Source organism: Xiphophorus maculatus, chromosome 16, assembly GCF_002775205.1.
Source record: "Xiphophorus maculatus strain JP 163 A chromosome 16, X_maculatus-5.0-male, whole genome shotgun sequence".
Taxonomy (NCBI): domain Eukaryota; kingdom Metazoa; phylum Chordata; class Actinopteri; order Cyprinodontiformes; family Poeciliidae; genus Xiphophorus; species Xiphophorus maculatus.
This window is the reverse complement of record NC_036458.1, coordinates 25,544,221-25,568,073: the sequence shown is the minus strand read 5'-3', so window position 1 is coordinate 25,568,073 and position 23,853 is coordinate 25,544,221. Positions and strand designations below refer to the sequence as shown.

Here is a 23,853-nt window from a genome sequence, read left to right as displayed (position 1 = left end):
TAAAATAAATGGAGGTGTTAAATTAAAAAATCATAAATTTATTCATGTTTGAGTTTATACATCTGCTTTATAATGTATAGAAGCTCAGTAATCTTATGTATCTTGTTTTAAATAGAATCAGAAGCTAAATTTACTGCCTGCTTAGAGTCTTGCATTAAAACCCTAAATTTTATTGCAAATAAAATACTGACTTAACATTTTTTTGAACTAATTTTAATTATTCAGGACATTGCTCAATGTCTGCCTTTTCACCATATCTCACTGGACGGAAAGGAGGAAAACAACGCCATAGACCAGGACCTGGAGGTAACCTGAACACCTCCTTTTCAAGTTGTTTCACTTTGATTTGTTCATGTTTTGAAGTAAAAATGTATTCCCCCCTTATAGATTGCCTCTGTGTTTGCATTTTTGGTCACATTGAGTTGTTTTAGATCATTTAACAGTTTTTGATATTAGACAAAGATTACTTGAGTAAATTCAAATGCAGTTTCCAAATTTAGATTTCATATATTGAGGGACAAAATCTGTACAAAAAATACTTTCTCCCATTGTTAAGAAATAATTTTAGTTTAATTTTGATCACCACATCCCTGCCTAAATAGGGCTGTAGAATAAACCATTAACTAGCGGTCTGACTCCATTAAAACTTTTAATTGAGGGAATTGTATGGTCTGTAATTGATTAATCACAACTATTAAATCTATGGAAGGACAGTGTGGTTTTCGTCCTGGTCGTGGAACACTAGACCAGCTCTACACCTTCAGCAACGTCCTGGAGGGTGCGTGGGAGTTCTCCCAACCAGTCTACATGTGTTTTGTGGTCTTGGAGAAGGAGTTTGACCGTGTCCCTCGGGGAGCGCTGTGGGAAGTTCTCTGGAAGTATGGGGTAGGGGGCCTTTTGATATGGACTGTTAGGTCAATGTATGACCGGTGTAGAGTCTAGTCCGCATTGCCAGCAGTAAGTCGGGCTCATTTCTGGTAAGAGTTGTGTCATGGAAGAAATTATTTTAACAAGAGTCTGGATGAGAAGAAATAAGAAATTTATTGAAACCTTGCAAGGTGAGAACAGAAATACACAGTCAAAGGAGTCTGTCAAGTCTGCTCTGACCAACAGTGGATCTGGCTTCCTTTTATAGGTTCTGGTCAGACAAGAGAGACTTGATTGGACAATAGGTGCGAATCCCTGATTGTTATGTACCAACAATTCTGTGGAGCCCAACACAGATGGTCTGGCCATTTGTCTATTGTTAAGGAAAGGAGGTTGTTCTCTGATACTAAAGAGGGCAGATAAGTTCTATGTTGGGGAAGTAACACTTAGTCTCCAGGATCAAGGAGCTCCTGCTGTTATATGGCACTGTAGAAGTCTATAGGAAAGCAGATGGACCAATCTCATGATGAGATCATGCAGACACAATCTAAAGCACAAGAGGGGTGAAGGGCACATTATAAAATTTTCCATTACAGTTGGACTCAGCCAAGGTTGCCCTTTGTCACCAATTCTGTTCATTGCTTTTATGGACAGAATTTTTAGATGCAGCCAAGGTGTTGAAGGGATCTGTTTTGGTGGCCTTAGGAACGCATCTCTGCTTTTTGCGGATGATGTGGTCCTACTGGCTTTATCAGGTCATGATCTACAGCTTCCGTTGGAGTGACTCGCAGCCGAGTGTGAAGCAGCCGGGATGAGGATCAGTGCCTCCAAATCTGAGGCCATTGTCTTGAGCCGGAAAAGGAGTCGGGGAGGATGTCCTGCCCCAAGTGGAATAGTTCAAGTATCTCGGGATTTTGTTCATGAGTAAGGGGAAAATGGAGCGGGTGATTGACAGACGAATTGGTGCAGGGTCTGCAGTGAAGCGGGCGCTGTACCGGTCTGTTGTGGTGAAGAGAGAGCTGAGTCAAAAAGCGAAAAACATTCCTACCCTGATCTATGGTCATAACCGAAAGAACTGGGTCATGGATACAACTGGCCAAAATGAGTTTTCTCCACAGTGTGTCTGGGCTCTCTCTTAGAGATAGGGTGAGAAGCTCTTCCATCCAGGAGGGACTCAGAGTAGAGCCGCTGCTCCTTCACGTCGAGAGGAGCAGTTGAGGTGGCTCGGGCATCTGGTTAGGACAGGGCCGGCCCACGCCTCCATGTTTACATTATAACCTATGCATGTATATAATATAGGATACATTTATCGGCCAGTCAATTTCTGGGCTCCGATTTCCTTAATTTTGGGGGATTGTGATCGGCCGATACTTATATGTGAACCCCGTCTTATCCCTGATCTTATTTGCGTCAGCAAAGGTTGAAAAGTCAGTCTCTGTCCTTTTATGCTCTGCAGTGAGAGGTTTGACTGACAGACCGGCCCACCGGGTCAGGCCTGAATGTTTACAGTTAACAATATTCACCACAGTGTTGCCAATTCAATGACTTTCTTGCTATATTTAGTGACATTTCAGACAAAACAAATTTTGGTATTGGCCAAAATCAAAATGGGCAGGTCAGGCCTTTTAAAGATCGGTAACTGGGGATCCTCCAGAAAACTGCAATCGGTGCAGCTCTACACACATATTCATGACATCGGTATCGATTTGATTCTGAGTCTTAAATGATTTTAACAAAAGTTTCACATACCTTATAAGTTTATGTAAAAATATTGTTTGTTTTAGCCACATAAATTATAAGCAACAAACTAATACATATCACCTACTGCAGCTTAGAGTAGCTCATCGATATATTAATGTACTAGCCATGTAGCCTGGTTTTGCTAGACAATGTCAAACATTGAGAAGTTTTAATTCTTCTTATCAAATGTTATCAAAAGAAGCCAAAAAATCTCAAAAATATAGAGAGCCAAGTAGGAGATTCAACTCATTTCAAGTTAAAACAGCTTCACACAAAGACCCTAGCATAAATGTTCGGCTCCTGAACTAAACCATTCAAGGTCGCTATAAAGCTAATTTCCTATTAGCAGCTTCGTAGATCTTTGTTATAAATATTACATTACAAAGACATATTAAACAAACATTTATCTTGGCTTTTTTTCTATTCTTCCTCTTTTCTTTCTCCCTCAAGGAAAAGTCCTTTTTTGAGACATTGTTTTGCTAACTTATGTTCTACCGGAGCTTTGGACCTTTGGATGCGCACTGCATGTTGCACGGCAGCTCATATTACTAGCGAAGCGTGCATGACCTACCGCGGCCACCAGGGGGCCCCCAAGAGCAATTAATTTTTTTCTTTTTGTCCATAAAATAATGATTTCTACATACAGTGTCAAATATATGTTACTGTAAAAACAAATCACTTGATGAAATTGTGTTTTCATTATTATAATGACATAGAAACATAGAAATCGTTACTAAAAAAAATCAGCTCTACTGAGGGAGCCTCAAACTAAGCGGCTGCTTAGTTTGCTTATGCCTAAGGCATAAGCAAACCAAGTGGTCGGGGCTCCAAGGCGGTCCACCATGTTTTTATATTAAAAGATGTTATGTTTACAGAAAATGTAAAAATATACCTGGGTAATTAGATTTTACGGAAAAATATTGCCAGTGAAACACTATTTAAACCCACAACTATAGAATCTTAAAAACAACAAATAAAAAAAATACAGTTAAAATGAATGTCAGTTATTTGCACTTCTGTTTAATCCAAATTAAGTCAGTGGCTCCATACTGAGCCATTGACTCAGTATGGAGTCAGTGGCTCAGTATGACTCCATAATAATATTAAAAACTCCTGTTAGTGATTTTAGTCTTTGGTCTCTGAAATGACCAAAGACCCCCGAGGCCCCCGAGGGCTTCAGGGGCCCATAAATGCTAATATTTTAACACAGACCACAGATATATAAATGTAAAATTTGCTTATTGAGATTATCAATACTTCTAATTTTGATTTTAAATGGTTTCAGCAAAGAATTTAAATTGTTTAACATTTAAATGTAAGATTTTAAGGAGCTGGCAAGTTTACTTTGTAGACGTTCAGAGAACAATATTCATAGTTAGATTATTTTGTTACAATCTGCAACAATCTGATGCTATGAGTTTAATCTTTGAGTTTGAGCTCTGTTTGTTCACAAATATAAATGAGTAAAATGCAATTATGACTTATTGCTTTTTAGGTTGGCAAATTAAACTACTTCCCCTCTCCCAGATTTCACTACATCTAACACAGAAGTTGTTAGAGATGCTGGTGTTTTTAACAGCAAAAGGGGCCCCTAAGTCAAATTCTGCTCAAGCCCTCATGCAGCCTTGGACCGGCCCTGCATGATGAGTTAAACCCGCTGCACCGCGCAGAGATGCGCAACAAACAGGAGATGTAATTTAATGCTACTAATGTGGCTTTAGTAGTGCTTCCATTTTGTATTTGTTGAGTTTTTAATACGCACCACAGAAACTGTTCTTGGTTGCTCAAGTTTTAATTGACAAAAGTCTCTGAGAAGGTGGGGTTATCTAAAAGCAAGTATTTGGAGAGTTCAGCCATACAATTCCACGGGTGGCTTTGGAAGAGAGGAGGATGGAGGAAGAGCAGCTTGTTTACATAACCTCCAGGAGATTTGAGAGAGCCGGGCAGACTTAAACATTTCCATCTGTCCTAGAGTCTAAACCAGTACATTTCTTTTAATTCAAATCATCCAAATTGGTGTGGTTATTTCCACTGGGCCAAAACTAACAACTTCTGCGATTTCATCTCACTAGTGAGTTTTAGCGTCCAAAGTTTGCCTGCGAAACAATCACATTCAACTTGTGCCTCTGTCCCACAGCATGTCAGTCTAAGTGTTCGCTAGTCATCCCAATCCATCACAAATTTGTCGATATGCCAGGTATCTGAAAGCTTCAAACAGCAGAAATTCTGTCATCATGAATCCAAATAAATCCAGGGTGTATTCCCCCGAGTTTGTCCCTGCAGGAAAAGTGGGATCTCCTGTGCCCAGTCTTGAGAAAGTTTGATTAATCGCACTATTGAGAGACCAGTAAACCAGATCCATAAGTTGTAGATTCGGAGGATGTGCAGAGAGAGGCTCCAAAAAAGCAGCACAAAAACTGAGCAAGAAGGAAGGAAGGGAGCAGAGAAAAAAGTGTCCGCCTTCACCAAGAGCTGCAGAAAAAAATTGCTCTCTTGGTTGTGTGTCAGATTTACGGATGTACTAGAAACACATGAATACAAAGGTTTCACCTTGGGACTGTGTGTGTTCCATGCTGACTTTTTATCCACTTGTTTAGGTGCTTGTGCATGGCTATGGCTATGTGTTTTGTGTTTTTGTTTTCACATACATCTTCCTGTTTCTTTATTGTACAAAAGACAACGTGAAATCTAGTATGTGCTTTGAATAGAATAGAATAGAATAGAATAGAATAGAATAGAATAGAATAGAAGTACTTTATTCATCCCAGCAGGGAAATTACTTCGCAGTTACAGCATAGAGACAAGACAAGACAAGAGACAAGACACAATAACAAGGTCCGGGTGTTGAGTCTGGAGTTTGGCTGCGGTAGAGCTGATGACGTCACAGGCCACCGCTACATCAGCTGATGGGGGAATGTAAACAGCGATCAAAATGGCGGACGTAAACTCCCTTGGTAAATAACACGGCCGCATTCCCACAGCCAGAAGTTCAATGTCCGGGCTACAAATCTGTTCCTTCACGTTGACATGACCGGGATTACACCACCTCTCACTCACATAAAGTGCAATCCCGTTGCCCCTCTTCTTCCGACTCTTGGAAAAGTCCCTGTCCCCCCGCACCAAGGAAAATCCAGGGACCTCCATGCTGTAGTCTGGAATAAGCGAGTGCAGCCAGGTTTCCGTGAAGCAGAAAATAATGCACTCCCAGTACTCCTTCTGGGTCCTAACCAGCGCCATGAGTTCGTCTGTCCTATTTCCCAAAGACCTCACGTTCCCCACAATAATCGCCGGTACCGCTGGCCTGCGCCTTCTCCTCTTCTACCTCCGTTTAACTCCAGACCTGCAGCCCCGTCGTCTCCTCCGTAACTCCTCCGGGACCACAGGCCCGTCTCCGGGCAGCAGCAGAGGCCCACACAGCGCAATCAGCCGTTCACGCGAGCAAACAATGCCACTACTCCGCTCGGCGAGGTTCTCCGCAACCAAGAGTAGAAAAAGTAGCAGAAGAACGCGGAGAACATCGACAGAACCACATCCAGCCATTATAGAAAGCCCAACTGATGATCCATGGGTTCTTCAAGCATGGATCCTTAATCGGTTACAGCAAATATACACAGACCAACACACACGACAGGAGCTGCATCTGCAGGCAGCCAGCTGCGCCGGCGCCATCTTGAAAAAAATAATAATTGTGATGCCAATCATGCACTCCCAACTTCCTCCCATATGTGAGACATGAGGTGGAATAAAAATCCACGTGCACTCTTTTTCACTTAAGAAATACTGGATTTTTTGATTGTTGCTATATATCGGAGTTAGGTCAAACTCCTTGCATGTTCCTAGGAAGTTAGTTTCACAGTCATCTCTCAATGTTTTCACTGCTCCACACATTGCTGGATTTAAGAGGGTCTGGGTCCCTGGGCTTGAAACAAGGTACGGGCAATACTTAATCATGGTTATACAGTTGCACATTAACATACACACACACAAAAATACACGACCACACACACCCACACACACAGGGATATTTATCCCTGATTTCCTACCGTTTGGGTGGTCGGCGCTTGGCAGTGACTTACTTGTGGAATTGACCCTATTCACCAATCTTATGTACCTACAAAGTCACAAAAATCAGCCATGTCCACTTTTGTTCTGCCATGAGAGAAGGCTGATGGACAGTCCCAACCACTGGGTCATCTCTCCATGCCAGTTTTACAACAGTCACCCCATGGTTACCAAGTGACTTTTTTTTTGCTATATTCTGCACACACACACACACACACAAAATCAGCAAATCAGGTTTTATAAAGATCTGTAATTGGCCAGAAAATTGCAATCGATGCAAAGCTGCTTTCTTTTTAAAATAGTGATCTATCTGTAGAACAGTTGATTACTGTAATCATTGTAAAGACCATTATTACAAACAAAATATATTTAGTAGTTATTAAAGAAATACTTGAACATCTTGAATATGTCTCTTCAACAGAACATTCCTTGACATTGTTCTCTATTCATCCTCTTTGTATTGTATTTATTTATTCTTCTTCATTTCTGTCTTCATCTATCTACCTTAGCAAGGCTAACGATTTGAGAAGCAGAGAGGGACGATGGTCCAATATATTAAAAATATCCTGTTAGCTTGGATATGTTCTTCATCACTTCTCTGTCACACTCTTCTTTTTCTTTTATTCCTACGCTCCGCTGTCATACTTCCTGTTGTCCGCCATCATGAGAAATCACTCCCTGATGCTCCTCCCCAAAGCGTAAGATGTGTCTGCACCAATTTTAAGAAAGCATTCATAAAAGATGTTTGCTAGAACAAATCAGACAGCTTTTAAACAATGTCGTTAAAATCCTCTTAGCCAGTGATAAAATTAAGGCACTCTGATTTTATTCATTCACTAAAATACAAAGCATCTTTCTGGGCCCCCAAAATGCCGGGGTCCTGGGCTGGAGCCCTGGTAAGCCCATACTAAAATCCGGTCTTGGCTCCATGAGTGGAAATGAATTTTCAAAAGGTTTTGATGAAGCTTGAGGACTCCACAGATTCTATCACCTCAACTTGAATGGTCCTGGTATTTAAACAGCTGAAAATGACAGCTTCATCTTCAGCTGAATATAAACTGAAGATGAAGATTTCAGTTTATCTTCATCTGAACTCAAAAAAACTACAGAAAGTCATACCTTTAGGGGCGCACCGATTGCAATTCTCTGGCCGATTACTGATCTTTAAAAAGTCTGACCTGCCAATTCCGGTTTTGGCCGATACCAATTTGACAGCCCTGCTTTTACCATTTGCATAGCCCCCTGGTGTTCACCAACCCTAGATGGAGATTCCACCAAGGTCCTAACCTATTCATAACCTCTCCCCTTCTTTCACTTATGTCGACACCATATAAGTGAATGGAGGTGAGACAGCAGTATGATCCATAGATAGGTCTGTCATCTTTTGTTCTTCAGTCTTCCAACTCAACTTACAGAAGATGGCACTGTGGTATATAAAGGTAGTGTAGTTAGTTGACAACACTCCTCTACGAGTATAAGGCTTCTCTTCTCTTGAGACTTGAAAGGCAAACTCATCTGTGTTGATGTCGCAACTTATTCCAAGGCCACTTTGCATTGGTGAAAGGTCTGCTCCAAGGTTGGGATCCTTAATACCCTTTTCCAGGTCCTCCTTGGGGGATGCTTTCATCACATTAATGTCATTTGATGCAGTCTTGCTGAAATTGGATGCCGCCAATGTTTGTTGAGCTTTTTTGACAGGAGAAATTGCTTCATCACTGGATGAAAAGGATGCAAACTTCCTCTACAGTGATGGAAAAATTAATTGCCAGTTATCACAAATGCATCACAGCTGTTGTTGCCTTAAGGGGTGGCACAACCTTGGCGTGTTTGGGGGCAATTACTTATGCACATACTGTAGGTTGATTTGGATGTCTTTTTTCCTGAATAAAGAAATAGAAAACTACATTTTTGAATCATTAATGTTATGATGATGATGTATAACACTGAAGTATGAAAATCAAGAACAGAAGAAGTCTCTAAAGAGGCTAATACTTTTTCCAATTACTGTATGCATCTGGGTTTTTTGTGATTCAGGATTACTTGATGGAGCGTATCCACAGCAGCCCTGGGATCCAGAGCAATGTGTCGCTGGGCAATGGTCGCCTTGACAACACAGCACTGACCAAGATGATCAGCCACTTGCAGAACCTAAGCAAAGGCTCTTACCTCTACCTGAAACTGACCCTTGACCTAATTGAAGGAGGTTACCTTGTTCTGAAGAGTTCTAGCTTTAAGGTGAGGATAGGGTTCTTGTTACAAAATGAAATAAAATTTAATAAACTACATTTGCAAAGAAAGATGTGAGAATGCCAAACTGTGTGAAGTAGATAATCAATTCTGTTTGCTTGCAGGTGGTTCCAGTCAACCTAGCAGAAGTGTACCTGCTACAGCTTAACATGAGGTTTCCCACGCAGTCATCTTTTCAAAGAGTACTGCCTCTGCTTAATGTTACTGTGTCTTCGCTCCACCCACTGACCGATCAGCAGGTATGTTCCAGTTTTTAAAGGTCATAAAAACCAAACATTGGTGCCACTTTAATCAACTGCAGAGGTAATCTAACTTCTGTATTCACTGTTTCCCAAGTTGTTTGAGGTGGTGAATGCAGGTTGCCTCAGTGGAGAAACATTCCAGTGGGGGGAGTTTACACATCGCCTAGATCAGCTCTCTTCTTTCCTGCTACAGCGGAGTGACGGCAGCAGGATGCTTAACCATGCCTCCTTCAGGGAGTGGCTAGTGTGGAGGGAGGAGGGGCAGGATGACAAGTTCCTCTGTGACCCAAGGTATCCTGAGATGCAGCTGGACTTATAAAGATTAAGTGTGCATGCACAAAAAAATTTATTAAACTTACTAAATATTTCAGTTATTTGCCTTACTGTTAAAATGACTCGTAACATTTTTGTATGAGGGACATAACATTCACACCAGATGACTTCAACAACCTAAGCAATACACTCATATAAAGAAATAAAGCAAGTTTGTTCAAATGGGATTATGGGTAAAAACGTGAAATTACACAGGGAAAGAATATTAAACACATTACAGATGAGTCAAAAGAAAATTCACAAGAATTTTCCAAGAGCCAAAATGACCTCAATGTGCACTCATGTGCACTCCACTGTTGAAGAAAAAGCACACTGAAACATTTTAGCTTTCTTGCATAAAATTTGGCAAGCAAATGATATCATGGGAGAGTATATCACAATCTAATGAAATGAAGCCAAAACTGAAGTCTTTCAATCTCATTGTCTGCTCAATACCCCAAAAATTTCATGTCCAAAGTGAAGTTTGCAGACGAGAACATCATCATGTGTGGTGTTGGACAGCATATGGTACCATATAAAAAATGTCAGTATAATGTTAGCTGACATTATGGTCAGCTAATATAGCTGACCATAATGTTAGATGGTCAGCTATGCACAATTGTAATCACACAACAATCAGATTAGCACTTAGCTATGAGAACAGTCAGTGTCATGATATTGCTTTTTGGGTTCTGGAATGTTTTGATGAAAAGAGCATAGCTGTTTTCTCTGATCCATCTGTCTCTCTGCTTCTAGAAGTGGACACACCCTGCTGGCCTTCTGGTTCTGCAGACAAGAGGGAAAACTAAGCCGACAGCAGACCCTGCAGCTGGGACATCATATTCTGAAGGCTCACATCTACAAGGTCTGCCTTGACACAGAAAGAAATCTTTTTATTTTATCGTTTCACCTAAACATGGTTATTACTCTTCAGAAACTGATTATGGCTCAACTTTTGTTACTTTACATCATTTTCCTTTACCCTAAGCCCATTTTTTGTTGTTCTTTTGTCACACTACTGTTACTACTACTACTTGGGTTACTACTACTTTGAGATTAAGTATGTTAAGTAAAACTAGACACTGAGAATGGTGGTTGATTTTTGCTGAGTAATGAAACATTTTATAATAGATTCTATGCAGACACTAAAACAACAACATAGAATAGAATAGAATAGAATAGAATTCAACTTTATTGTCATTGCACTGTCACAAGTACAAGCAACGAGATGTAGTTTGCATCTATCCAGAAGTGCTCTACGAGATATAATATTTATTTACGGATGTACAAGACTATGTATGTATGGACTATAAGGGGTTATAGCAAGAGATATAGATATTGTGTATAAATGTAAATATGGGAGCTATATGCACAGATTATACAGATTATACAGAATATACAAGAATGTTAGGGAATGGATTATAGATAAATCCTCTTACGATTCTGAAAGCTTCTGGTGACTTGTCATAATGCAACAATATTATAGAACAAGTATTCAGCTCTTTTATGTAAATCTATGTGAAGGATATTAACCTTTACATGTAGGTTATCTTCTGGATTGTTGGGGGGAAGACTCTTAAAGTACGCTAACTTTAACACCCTTAACTTTTCAAAATGACAGTTCATAACAGTTACCACTGCAGCCTGATCTCAAACTCTCTTGTCTCTTTTGGCAGAGCAAGAGATTTTAGATCTTTGCTGAGGTAAATGCGATTGGTGGATAAGATCGGCTTCACATGTAAGGACATCTGAAGCCGATCAAAAATTAAGGAAAACGCGCCGATTTATTGGCTGGCCTCTGAAACGGTGCATCAATACATACAGTACCTCTTAATTTTGTTGTTGAGGATTGCCATGTAATTCATTTCTGAAGGAAAAATGGTGACTCTAGTCTCTAGACGTAGACCCAACACACACTTAACCCTCCTGTTTTGCTCGTTTCTAGGGTACAGCAAAAATGTTCGTGGGTCAATTTGACCCGGGGAGTATTTAATCATGTCATAGTGTCAGAAACCAAAGAATTCCTCCAAAACATTTTTGTATCTGATTATTAACTCCAATACTAACCATTTCAATCAATATTTGTGCAATGATGTTTTATTATTTCTCACAAATAAAGGATCAATGCCGACAACCTACTCATTTACTCATTTGGACATAAAAAATGGAATTTACATTTTTAATGTCCACTGAAAAAATCCTAGACACAAAAAAACAATAATTTCCTTGAAATTGATCTTTGGTAAAAAAAATTTATATGACACTTTTTTTTTTCAATGGGTGAGCTTTATAATTGAACTTGAGACACACATACTGTTCAGGGTCAAATTGACTCGCTGATTAAAATCAAGATAAATGAGTCATGCAGAGAGTATTTATGTTTTCCTCCACTTCTGCTGAGTGTCCACTCAGTGTGGGTGGAGTTTGTCCACAGGAACAGAAAAGATTCCCATCAAACATTGTATGAACACCTCCTTTCTCGCAGTTTCCTAGTGAAGTAAAGAGAATAGTAAGAAAGTGGGCTTGTGTGCATGCACGCCCGCATGTATGTGTGTGGTGGGGTGTGTTGGGGTGTGTGTGTGTGTGTGTGGTGAAATATGGTTCATAGCTGCAAGGAAACATAAAGAATTGGACATTTTTTTAATTTTTTTTTTGCACTTTAACCTTACTGCGGGGTCAAATTGACCCAAACAGTATCTATGTAAAAAGTAGATCCAGGGGTTGGTACAAATGTGTGTGTGTGTGTGTGTGTCACTCTCTTCCAGGGCTTGAGTAAAAAACTTGGGGTTTCCTCCTCCATTCTTCAGGGGCTGTGGATGTCATACAGCACAGGAAGACTTTGCCCCGTTCTTTCATCGCTGCGCAACCTCTATACCCCCAATATCAAGGTAGCATAAAACACCCACACCAGCATTTTTTGTGCTTGTGGTGATGGTACATGCACACTTTTTTCTCTGTGTCCATTCAGGTGAGCAGGCTCCTGATAATGGGTGGAGCCAATGTGGATTACCGAACTGAAGTCCTTAATGGTGCCCCCTTATTGTGTGTCCATGCTCACCTTGGCCACAAGGATGTCGTAGCACTGCTGCTCGACCACAGAGCCCAAGTGATTGTTTTTTGTTTTTTGGTCTACCTGAGATTATGGCAATGAATTGAAAGACTTTAACCAAAAAGGAGGCCTGTGTATTTTATTTTTAGGTGGATGCTCAGTCACATGATGGTTTAACAGCTCTCGGATTTGCTGCTGCAGCTGGTCACTTGGACATAGCCACCTTGCTGAGTCACCACAAAGCCAAGGTAGCTAAATTTCTAATTAAATAAAAAAATAAGCAAAAGAAAAAAATAGGTTTCGACAAAAACCTATTTTGTAAAACAGAACCAAACATCAGGGCCGTGCAGAGACCTATGGAGGGGCAGGGGCTCAAATTTAAAAAAGGGGCACATTGAACAAAAACTCCGTACAACAACACAACAACAACCCATATTAATCAAGAAACTAATTGGATCCTACTATATCATTGCCATCATGCGGGGTAATGCAAAGCAAATATAGTCTATATTTTCCCCATCAGGTATAAAGTTTCTGTTTCTGCTGCTGACAGTCCTGGAGGGCTGAGCTGATCTGAGACTGTAGCTGTTAAACAGACCATCGGAGAGAAGGTCGCTGGTTATGAAGTTATGAAATAAGCTAATTTGCTGCCATTTTACTAATTAAGCCCTAATAATATCTATTTAACCTCTAGAACAACCTGGCTGCAGACTGATTTATAGATCCAAAAAGCTCAAAGGGATTAACTCTATATAATAGTTTGATATTAGCACATCTGAGATCTAGAGTTGTAAGACTGCAATATCAAGGCAAATATCAGTAGCTGCTGGTAGGGGCCATTCAAGGGGCCTGCAGACACTCAGGGGCCCCTAGAAATGGTTTAATTGTAACACAGATCATAGATCTAAACCTGTAACATCATTTATAGAGAATGACAATGTTAGTACACTTTATTTAATGCATTCAGCTGAGAAAAATAAATAGTACATTTAGGATTTAATTAGGACGTTTACTTTGTAAAAGTTTAAAGAATCATCTTGATAGTTTGATAGTTGTGTTACCATGGCTACAATATGGTGTAATCTTTGTGTTTGAGTTGGGTTTGTTCACAAATACATCACAGCAAATAACCAATAATCAGTGATTGATTTTAAACTCGGCCAATAAACCTGGTCTCCCTCTCACAGATTCACCTTATCTATATTTAAATATGTTAGTGATGCTAAGGTTCTTAGTAGGACGGGTTCCGGGAGGAGGGGGGTTCTGTCTAAGGCCCTATATTACCTTGGGCCAGCCCTGGAGGAGCAGCTGCTGCGATGCACATCTCTGGAATCTACCTGGAATCTACCTGGAATCTACCTGGAATCCCCCGGTGTCCCCTATGCCAGTTCCCCGATGCTTTGGAGACATTTTGATTCATTTCATTATGGCATGTTTGGCTTTTTGCTGCGGTTCTAATTATTGCTACAATATTTTCTCTGATGTTTATTTTGTGACTCTAATTGGACCGAATCTTCCTTTAACACTTGAGGTTCTGCAATAACTTCTATTTACAGCCGCTCACCTCCAGCCCAGATCCCGTCAGCAGCGGCTTTAACCCGCCTGGTAGAAGCAGAGCGAACAGAGAGCAGGTGGTACCGGGTGGTACCAGGTGGTACCGTCGCTTTGAGCTGCATTGCGACTCGCGGTGACAGTATCTTGTCTTATACCAGGATGTCTGATATAAAGACAGATATTCTTTCTATCTGTCGGTGGACCGACTCAGACTGCCTGTAGCGAACCGGGCAATTAGCAGAATGATGAAGTTAAAGTCAGAAGTTTTCTCTGAAGCATTTCTGTGTTTAGGGGCGAGGCTGGTTTTGTCCCGCTATTGCAAGGACGATTATGAAAATATAAATAGAAACAGTTTTTCTAACGTCAGACATACGTTTTTATTCACAAACCAGTGTATGAAAAAATATTCTTGCCCATAATTTGATAGTTAGAGGACACAGATCCGCACCCTCCTTCTTACCATGGACCCGGTGTCTGAACAACATGGAGGCTCTGAGAGTCATTATTAGACTGAGGGCAGCCAGACTAATTTATTTTTACTAAATTATTATGTTTAGCTCAATATTATTGCTGAGGGGCACAAACAGGCCTTCTGACATACAGAATAAAAATAAAAATAAATTTAAAAAAAATTTTTGAAAAAAAAAAAAAAAACAACTATTCAAAAAGGGCACTAGGGGCATCAAGCATAAAAAGGGCAGGGGCTCAAGCAACCTCCCCACCCCCGCACGTGCCTGCCAAACATAATACTGCTCCGAATATGGTCTCTGCCTTCCTATACTCTTAGATTGGCCACATGGACAGCTCAGGTCGGTGTGTGCTGGTTCTGGCAGCCCAGCACGGTCACCTGGAGGTGCTGCGCTTCCTACTGAAGAGGCCTGATTGGAGCTGCACTTCCTGTTGTAGCCAGAAGGGGACAAGCAGGAGCCAAGCTGTGCAGCAGGCTCTGATTGCAGCAGCAAACATGGGCCATGCAGAAGTGAGAAACTCAGGATAAGAGCATGTGACATTTGTACATATACTGTAGGTTGGTATTATGAATAATGTATAACATAATAACATGATGTGTTTTATGTAGATGGTGTCATACCTCCTGGATCTTCCAGAAGAAGATGAGAAAGAGGAGCAGAGACCTGAGATTAACACATATGACTGTCTGTGGGGGGAGACAGGTATGATTCATAATAAATGTCATGAATTTAAGCAAAACACAGGTTCCGAGGAAAACAGGGAGCTCTGGAAAAAATTTTCATGCATTAAATGTGTTATTGTAACGCATTTTCATACGTTACAATAACACATTTCAATTTTATAGAATTTTTTTCTACTTAGTCCAAAACTAAGTAGTGGATAACTGAGAAGTGAAAGAAAAAAGGTATTTGGTTTCCAGCTTGTATTCTAGATTAAAAAATATAGGAACTATGTCTTAGATTTGTTATTCACTCTCCCGTAATCTCATACCCTAAATCTGGTTAAGAATCTTGAAAAGCGGTTCTCCTTCATGTCCTACTCAGCTGAAATATAGGCTCCAAAATACAGCTTACATATTTCAGATTTTGTTTGTAAATTAAAAAGTAAGCAATTCAGTTCATTTAAAATTATTATTAATCCCAGAGGGATATTAAATGATGTGACTCATGTCATTAGATGCTGATGGAAGTGAGCAGGAAGTATTTCCTGTAGTGGTCTGTATTACAGCAGCTCTGAAGAAGCCTTTGACTGAATAACGTGTGTTCCTGTATAACAGTCTCTTGAGGAGAATGCCCAGGGTTCTCCATAACTGTCTTGAAGAATTCTTCTTTCCACAATGATTTCTATATATTCCACAGTAGTTCCTTTACAGCAATGGACGACAAAGTCTCTTCTCGTGGATCACTTGTTGTTAATTTCTGCATCAAAAAACGATTTGATAGGATGCTGGAAAAAACTAGTGTTGTGCACAAGTTGTGCTAAGAGGAGTTAGCCTTTCATTGAAGCTGTTCAGGTCTAAAATAGCATCTCAGTGCTAAGCATGTTGCAGCAGCACAGACATCCATGCTAATGTCAGCATCCACAGTCCACATTTCTAAAGGAATATTTTTTCAAAGAAGCTCAGTGAATGATCTGGGGTTCCTGAAAAATGTAAAAGCTGAATGGATATAATTACACTTTGCACCAATCTGATGATGGATAACATAAATAAACAGATTAAAACAATATCTTTGTTGTTGAGCTCATATTTTTATTTATTCAATAATTTTGCACCAAAGTAGTTTTTGAGTTGAAAATCTATATTTTGTCGGAATATGACTTTCAATTAGAATGCAATTACTTTCCATTGATTAATTACAGCCCCTGCAGTCACCACTTGTCTAAATGTCTTCAAGCAAACTGATTCTTTTATGTACAACAGGAAGAGTAGCTATGAGTTGGATGAATAGATAGGTGTTACTGAAGTGCTGTTAATTTGTATTTTGTGGTTTTTCATGCCCAAAAAGACTGGTTGAGGCTGAGTATTTTAATATTGTTGTTTAGTGTGGTTGAAAACAATTGGAATGTTGATTGACTAGTTGGTGTGTGTATCAGCTCTGACAGCTGCAGCAGGACATGGAAAGATTGCTGTGTGTAGACTCCTGCTGGATCAGGGAGCTGCTGCTGAGCAAGGCAACAGGCATGGCATCACTCCACTCTTCAGCGCCGTGAGACGGGGACACACACGGGTAAAACCCACTTACAGGGTAACAGTTGGACTTAATCCTGCACAGACCAAATTTCTGCCTCTTCCTTTGTTTCACTATCAGGTGGTGGAGATGTTGCTGAACTATGGGGTTGAGGTGAACAGTGTGGACCAGCAGGGTCGAACAGCTCTGATGACGGCAGCCTCAGAAGGACACATTATCTCCGCCCAGCTTCTGTTGGATCACGGTAACATTCACCTCACAGGGCTTCTGAGTCCAAGTTTGGCATATAGTGCCTTTGCAAAAGTATCCATGCCCTTGAACTTTCTTACATTTTGCCTATGTTTTCATAATTATTCTAATTCAAATTAAACTCTCAAATATGCTTATTTAATTTTTTCATTGCTTTGTACTCTGATACTCCTTAATATAGTCCAACCAGTTGCCTTAAAAACCCATCTAATTTAATCTGAGTATTAATCAATTTGTTCTGTGAAGACCTCAGTGGGTTGTTGGGGAACATTAGAGAACAATGAGGATCATGAAGACCAAGGAACACAGCAGATAGGTCAGGTAGGTAGTGTTTGGGTTATAAATTGTATTTCAAACTTTTAACAAAGTTTAGCTCAATCCTTCAATGGACCGTAGAAAGTGGATATCACTGTTAGACAGTGTACTAAGACATGGCCGTCCACCAAAATTTACAGGCTGGGTAAGGTGAATTGGAGAAGCAGCAAATTGAGGCAATGGTAACTCCGGAGGAGCTGCAGAGTGACATCCCTGGTGGGTGAACGTGTTGACATGAGTTGTATACTCAATATTCTGGCGAGAAAAAAAAGCAGCAAAAAAATCACAGTGACACGTGGTTGTTGCATCATCATGTAATGGGGATCCTTATCATCAGCAGGGACAGGGGGCTGGTCAGAGTTAAAAGCAAGATGGACAGGAACAAAACATGTTACATGTTACATGTTACAGAAAGCATGACTCAGGCAGAGCTTGAGCATGAATCAACTTCTAAGCTTACTGCTTGAGACAGTAAAATCAGTTGCGTGATTGTCATCTGTCTTCAAATTAGGGGCCTCTCTCAACCAGATCGATAGGGAAGGCTTGACTGCTCTGAGCTGGGCATGCCTCAAAGGCCAGTTCACATTGGTCAGGGAGCTGGTGGAGAGAGGGGCAGCCACCGACCATGCTGATCGCAGCAGTCGAACACCTCTGGACCTGGCTGCCTTTTGTGGAGACCCTGAAGTGGTTAGCTAACACAGATACACATGTGACTTCATATGACCACACATAGTGTATTCATTTTCTAAGTAAAATTGGTGTTTACTTACATTTCTGTGCTGCTGCAGGTCCAGTATCTAGTGGATCATGGAGCGTTGGTGGAGCACATGGACTGCAGTGGGATGCGCCCTCTGGACCGAGCAGTTGGCTGCAGGAACACTTCAGCAGTTATTGCTCTTCTCAAGAAGGGAGCTAAGATTGGTAGGACCATAACTCAGAATATTTCGCTGCTATTAAAACACCGCTGTTGACAGTGGTAGGAGTTCACCTGCAGCTGGTGGGTTGTGGGTTTGATTCCCGCTCCACTTGCCTCTGTCATTGGGAAAAACACTTCACCTGAGGGCCCTGTGGCACTGGTGCATGGCAGCCTCGCTTCTGTCAGACTTCCGCAGGGCAGTTGTGGCTACTGTCCAGTAGCTTGCCACCATCAGTTTAGTCTCAGTTATTCTTTAGTGTTAGAATTAGTTCCTGTTCCCCTGTGTTCTCTCGCTCACTCCTCTGTGCCACTTTCTTTCTCTCTCTCGTCGGTCTAATAAATAAAATAATACTTTTTATTTATAAATAGTGATGTATCTTCTGTGCCATATTAAGCGCATATCGGGGTTTGTGTTGATGGAGCAGGCTGTGATGTTTGAAGTGGGTCGTACCATGTGACTGCTGCAGGAACAAGTTCGTCAGTTTGCTTACGGATCGAAATAAATGGCAAAGGGCTGATGTTTCACCAATCACATTTTCTTGTTTTAGGATTTTATTACGTGTGTGTTTGCAATTCATTGGAGCATCTTTTTTCCAATGGACTGCATTTTTCCTTGTCTGGCAGCGTTTTGATCTCTCTAAATAGTTTCACACAGTAATAAACCATCACCTATAATGTTAAAAAATCAACACAGTGGATACTGTGTTCTAATTTCTATTGTTTTAAAAGGATAAATGTCATGTCCAAATAAACTTTAGTGATGTATATAAAAAACCTAATCTGTACTGAGGCATTATTTAGCTATGCCAAGCAGGCCGGCCAAGCTCAGCCCAGTCATTTTAGGATGCAAAGATGAGACAGTTTGCATCAACTGGAATATTGGGAAAGTGACAAAATGTTTCATCCCAACTTCTGTAAACCTGCTGATGCGTTTCTTGATATGGGTATCTGTGAGAGCAGTTTTAACTTTTAATGCATTAAACGTGTCATTACTAACTGAGTGACTCTTCATGACAACAGTCAAACATTCATAAACACTTCTTCATGTTCATAATAGGTGTTATGTCATATTTACAACAGTGTCATGTCAGTCTTTATGCACACCCCTTCAAATAAAGTTTTACCAAACCATCTACACACCAGGACAGTAATGGGAAATGGTGTGCATTTCCCATTACTGGGAAAGTAATGCAAAGTTTTGCAAAGTGCTGAAAATATCTGTTTTGGCTATTCATTCTGCAGCAAGCCAAATTTTTTATTTTCCACCTTCATCAAACTAAATGTTTAAATATATTTATATTTATTCATGTCTATGTGTGTTTAGGACCAGCAACCTGGGCCATGGCCACTTCCAAGCCGGACATTTTAATGGTGTTACTCAGTAAAATAATCCAAGAAGGAGACAGACTGTACAAGGTGAATACTACCACTAATGGTCAGCATAATAACATGCACTGCTACTGATATTTGCAGTAATTCATCTGTGTATATTTACAGCAAGGAAAGGTGAGAGAAGCTGCACAGTCCTACCAGTCAGCCCTCCACAAGTTTCCCAGAGACGAGCTAAAGACCTTCAAACAGCTCAGAGTGTGTGTGCTGCTCAACTTGTCCCGCTGCCGCCGTAAAATGAATGTGAGTCTCTGTCTCCTGGGTTATTGTGTGTGTTTTTTAATCCATGGTCATTTTAAGTAAATTAGAATATTTTTTAAAAGTAAATTTTTTAAGAACTCAATTCTCTAAGTGAGACACATTAAATGGGCTAATTCCATACAGAGTGGAATTAGACCATGTTTTCATGCATTTATTTCTGTTTAAATATGGTTTTCCACTTTCAGTTAAGAAAAACACATTTAAAGTGAAACTAAGGCCAATTTTTTTTCGCTGATAAACTATCTAAATACATCATTTAAAGTGCTTCTTTAAGGTTCTTTTAAATGGTAGAAAAATATATTCTGAAATCAAATTGTAAATCTGATTGCTGTATTTGGTCTCTAATTAGCTAGAGAATGTTTTAAAGTGTTGAATTAATCAAAAATCTCTCCTTCAAGAAAAAACGTAGTTTGTGTGACGTAACGGCTGAGCTGATTGCTAAGCTCAAGGTGGTTTTGTTGGCTCTGGTGTGGTAGAAACTTGTTTATGTGCGACTGCTCAGGCTGTCTGGACACAGTGAGAAAAGTCAACAACAAAAAAATCATTTTAGCCTTGGGTGAGATTCATCCAACTGGAAAGGCAGGATTTCACCACCAACAATGTGAACTAACATAACGATCTGTAGTGCGCACTTCTGAGAGAAGGCTTACAACGAAATGAATACTGCATGGGATCCAGAAGAAATTACAAAATCAGACTGAAATCCACTGCAGTACCACTATAAAAAAGCAGAGACAGAGAGGGGAAGAACAGCACTGGTTGGGAGCAGAGAGAAGAGGCTGTTTCTTCCAGCAGCAGCTGGAGCTCTGGTTCTCTGGAGCTACTCCCCAGTCAGCAGCTCCTAAACTGGAAGAACCCAATGGTAGGTGGTACTTAATGTTTAATGATTCAGTACTTTCAATAATTTAAATATACTGGCACAAAATTTTATATTTTGCCATGTCTAATTAGAATCTGTGCAGCTAAGTGGAAGATGTACAGATGACACTTTTCTCATTTGTAAAAATGAAGCTTTGTTAAAAAATTTATCTCTCTGATCGCTGTGAACTGATTACTAAGTTATGCGGTAATTCTAATTAAAACAAATCATTCTGGTGCATTTTGGTTGCCTCAGGATCAATTTATTACTTTAACCTAATTTTTATGAAACTTTTTATCTAGTCCTGCCCATTCCAAGACCAGTCACTTAAGATTTATGTTCCAATTTATTTAGGTGATTTGTCTCTCTTGTAATCACATTTCCAGCAAGAATAGCTAATAATATCTCTGGGCTTGTGCAGAATTGTGCAGGTGATATCAAAGAAGGGGTCCTATGTTAACATGTAACTCGGTCTCTTAAGATGTTTTTGATTGAAATAGTTTTTGATTTTAGTACATGTGACCACTTAATGCTGCACATTCAAAGAATGACTGTTTGCAGTTCTTTGTAATCCATAAAATGTTTAGAAAATCTGTTGTGCATAATAATTTGGAACAGTGCATTTTGAGTTTTTTATTTTTGAAAAAAATACTGTTCTCATGTTGAGCTTTGTTCAGTAAATTTTGTTTTATACTGAAATAGTTCACGACCTGAAAATTATACTGACTATCATTTGCATTGACCATTTAAGAAAATCTGAAAAAATATTACTTGCATAATAATTTGGAACACGGTGTATGAAATGCAAATAGTGAATCTCTCCTAACTTATCAAATTAAGGCACAATCTGTAAAATGGTAGAAAACAGTTTTAGAAAGTTTTGTCATTTAAATCAAATGTATACACCTAGACTGTTTATATGTAAAGTCTAATTAATGTTTTTGGATTCATGTTTTTGCAGATAACAGATGCAATATTGCAGTGGGAAACCCCAGCAGTAACTCCTGACACAACTGATGAACAATTTGGACCTTATATGATGGATGACTGCACATCTGACCAGTGCCACTATTCCCTTTCTTTCCCCCACAACAATTTCATTCATGTTTTCCTGGAGAACATAGCCATGCTCCACAAAAACATGCCTGTTTTCTGTGGTTTATGGTGTCAATTTGCACAGAGTCAAAGCTGCTACAAAATCAGAAACTAATTAAAGCTAAACTTCTAATATTCTTATACAGTTTATGTGGCCAAAGTATGCCATAAAGGTTTATTACTTCAAAACTGTTAGTCCAGAGTAGTCTTTTGAAAGCCTTTGTTGTCTTCAGCTTCATCAGGTGAGGCTGTTCTGATGATGGTTGCAGACATGTTGCCCAATGATTAATGTAGTTTAATTGTGTACAATATTAAACATTTTGTGAAGCTGAATGTTTTTATTTACATGTGATGTTGTGTAGAGAAATTGTACAGCACTGTACAATTCTAATAATAAGAAATGTTATCGTTAAATGACAGTTGTATGGGGCCTCTCCGTAAATGTAAAAAGTTAGCCGTAGAACATTATCCAAACAGCAGCGCTCACCAGATGGCTGGCTGAAATTGAGAAGCAATGCTGAGCACTGGGACGTGTGTTGGAGTGGTGACATAGACATCAACCAAGCTATAGCCTTGTAACCAATAGGAAAATTCGACTGCAGTAGCCACCGTTCAACCAAAGTAGGGAAACTCTAAGACATTTTAGGCCAAATATTGCAGAATGAAACAAATTTACACAAAAAATGTCAAGATTGCTAATTTATACAGTTTATCTGCAAAAAAAAGTTGATTTAGGATTTAGTTATTCCTCATGAACAAAACTTTTACCAAAATAAAAACAACTATGAACAAGAATGTTCCCAGATTGTCTTATCCTAAACTGTATTTAATTAAATCGAATTAATGGCTTTAGCTGATCTCCATGGGCATTGGGTGGTGCAGTAATTAGAGTGGGCTCCATGTGTATCGGACACCAGGGTAAGATGAGCCATTTTTTTCATATTTAGAATTGCTACATCAAGACAGCCTTAGTTTGGTCTCCAGCTGATATGTCCACATATGTTTAAACATAACTGTTTTGATAACACAGCATTTCCAAAAAATGTTGTCTCATGATAGGTAAAGCTTAGGTGCGAGGTACATAGAGCCATAAGAAGCAGCAGAACTGAATGCTTGTTTGAGAATCATAGCTGAGCCAGTGGCTCAACTTACCCCTTGGCAAATGGTTCAACTTACCCCAAAACTATTATTTCAACTTTATTTGGGTCCACTCCTAAAATGTTGCACTTTTCTTTGGTTTATGACCTTATGTTGTAGCTCATATATACTACAATTGATATATAAAACAAATTTAAAAAATACCTATTGTGGTCTAAACACATTTCTTATGAAACTTGTGATAGACTAAATTCACTTTCAAGAGTGGAAAATTGCTTAAGAAATAAAAATCTAACCACTTTAGCCATGTGTTTCTTACATCCACAAGCTTCATTAAATAATGCCTTCCTCCTATCTATTTGATGTCATGATCAACAATTATTCTTTCTTCGCCGCTTCCTAGAAACAAAAGGTGGCTCACCTTTGTTTCTAGGTGAGAAACACCTAGAAACAAAAGTGTTGTTTCTAGGGTCAGCCTTTGGCTCAATTTACCCCAGAGGCTACAGACCCTGACGCAGCCAGCCCTGCTACAAGTTCCATCCTCTGTTCTTTTGCAGCATGTCTTTCCCCCTTCCTCTTTCCGGCTTCCTGTCAGATTACTGTCAAATAAAGGCCACTAGTACCAAAACAATTCTAGTAGTTTTTGAGTGGAACTTCTAATCTTTGTGTATTATTTGTGTGTTTTTGTATGTTTGTGTGATAGGACTTCAGCCTTGCTGAGGAATTTGCTACAAAGGCTCTAGAGCTGAAATCCAACTCCTACGAGGCCTTTTATGCCCGAGCCAGGGCTAAACGAAGCCGCAGGTATCTACTTCATCACAAAAGTTAATCAGTTTGACTCAGAAATTGCTGTTTACATGAAATTAGATTCATGTAACTAGCAAAGCAGGTTAAAGGCTATTTGTCAAGTTAGTGGAATAGAGAGCATGAAAATATTC

General features: G+C 39.7%; 1 protein-coding gene across 5 annotated transcripts in view; it reads left to right on the top strand.

The window, feature by feature from the left end:
• The window catches only part of LOC102222908 (protein TANC2-like), an 80,476-nt gene that overhangs the window by 49,647 nt on the left and 6,976 nt on the right, over positions 1-23,853 (top strand). For 4 of the 5 annotated variants that reach the window (XM_023349603.1, XM_023349601.1, XM_023349602.1 and 1 more), the window contains exons 12-28: positions 226-306; positions 8,704-8,904; positions 9,021-9,155; positions 9,253-9,449; positions 10,227-10,335; positions 12,236-12,358; positions 12,439-12,576; positions 12,669-12,767; positions 14,861-15,052; positions 15,152-15,245; positions 16,639-16,772; positions 16,854-16,977; positions 17,809-17,984; positions 18,086-18,218; positions 19,538-19,629; positions 19,711-19,845; positions 23,619-23,719. In XM_023349603.1, the coding sequence (XP_023205371.1) occupies positions 226-306; positions 8,704-8,904; positions 9,021-9,155; positions 9,253-9,449; positions 10,227-10,335; positions 12,236-12,358; positions 12,439-12,576; positions 12,669-12,767; positions 14,861-15,052; positions 15,152-15,245; positions 16,639-16,772; positions 16,854-16,977; positions 17,809-17,984; positions 18,086-18,218; positions 19,538-19,629; positions 19,711-19,845; positions 23,619-23,719 (2,264 nt within the window). The remainder of the gene's footprint in view (positions 1-225; positions 307-8,703; positions 8,905-9,020; positions 9,156-9,252; positions 9,450-10,226; positions 10,336-12,235; positions 12,359-12,438; positions 12,577-12,668; positions 12,768-14,860; positions 15,053-15,151; positions 15,246-16,638; positions 16,773-16,853; positions 16,978-17,808; positions 17,985-18,085; positions 18,219-19,537; positions 19,630-19,710; positions 19,846-23,618; positions 23,720-23,853) is intronic. The other variant, XM_023349605.1, reaches the window with a different exon arrangement.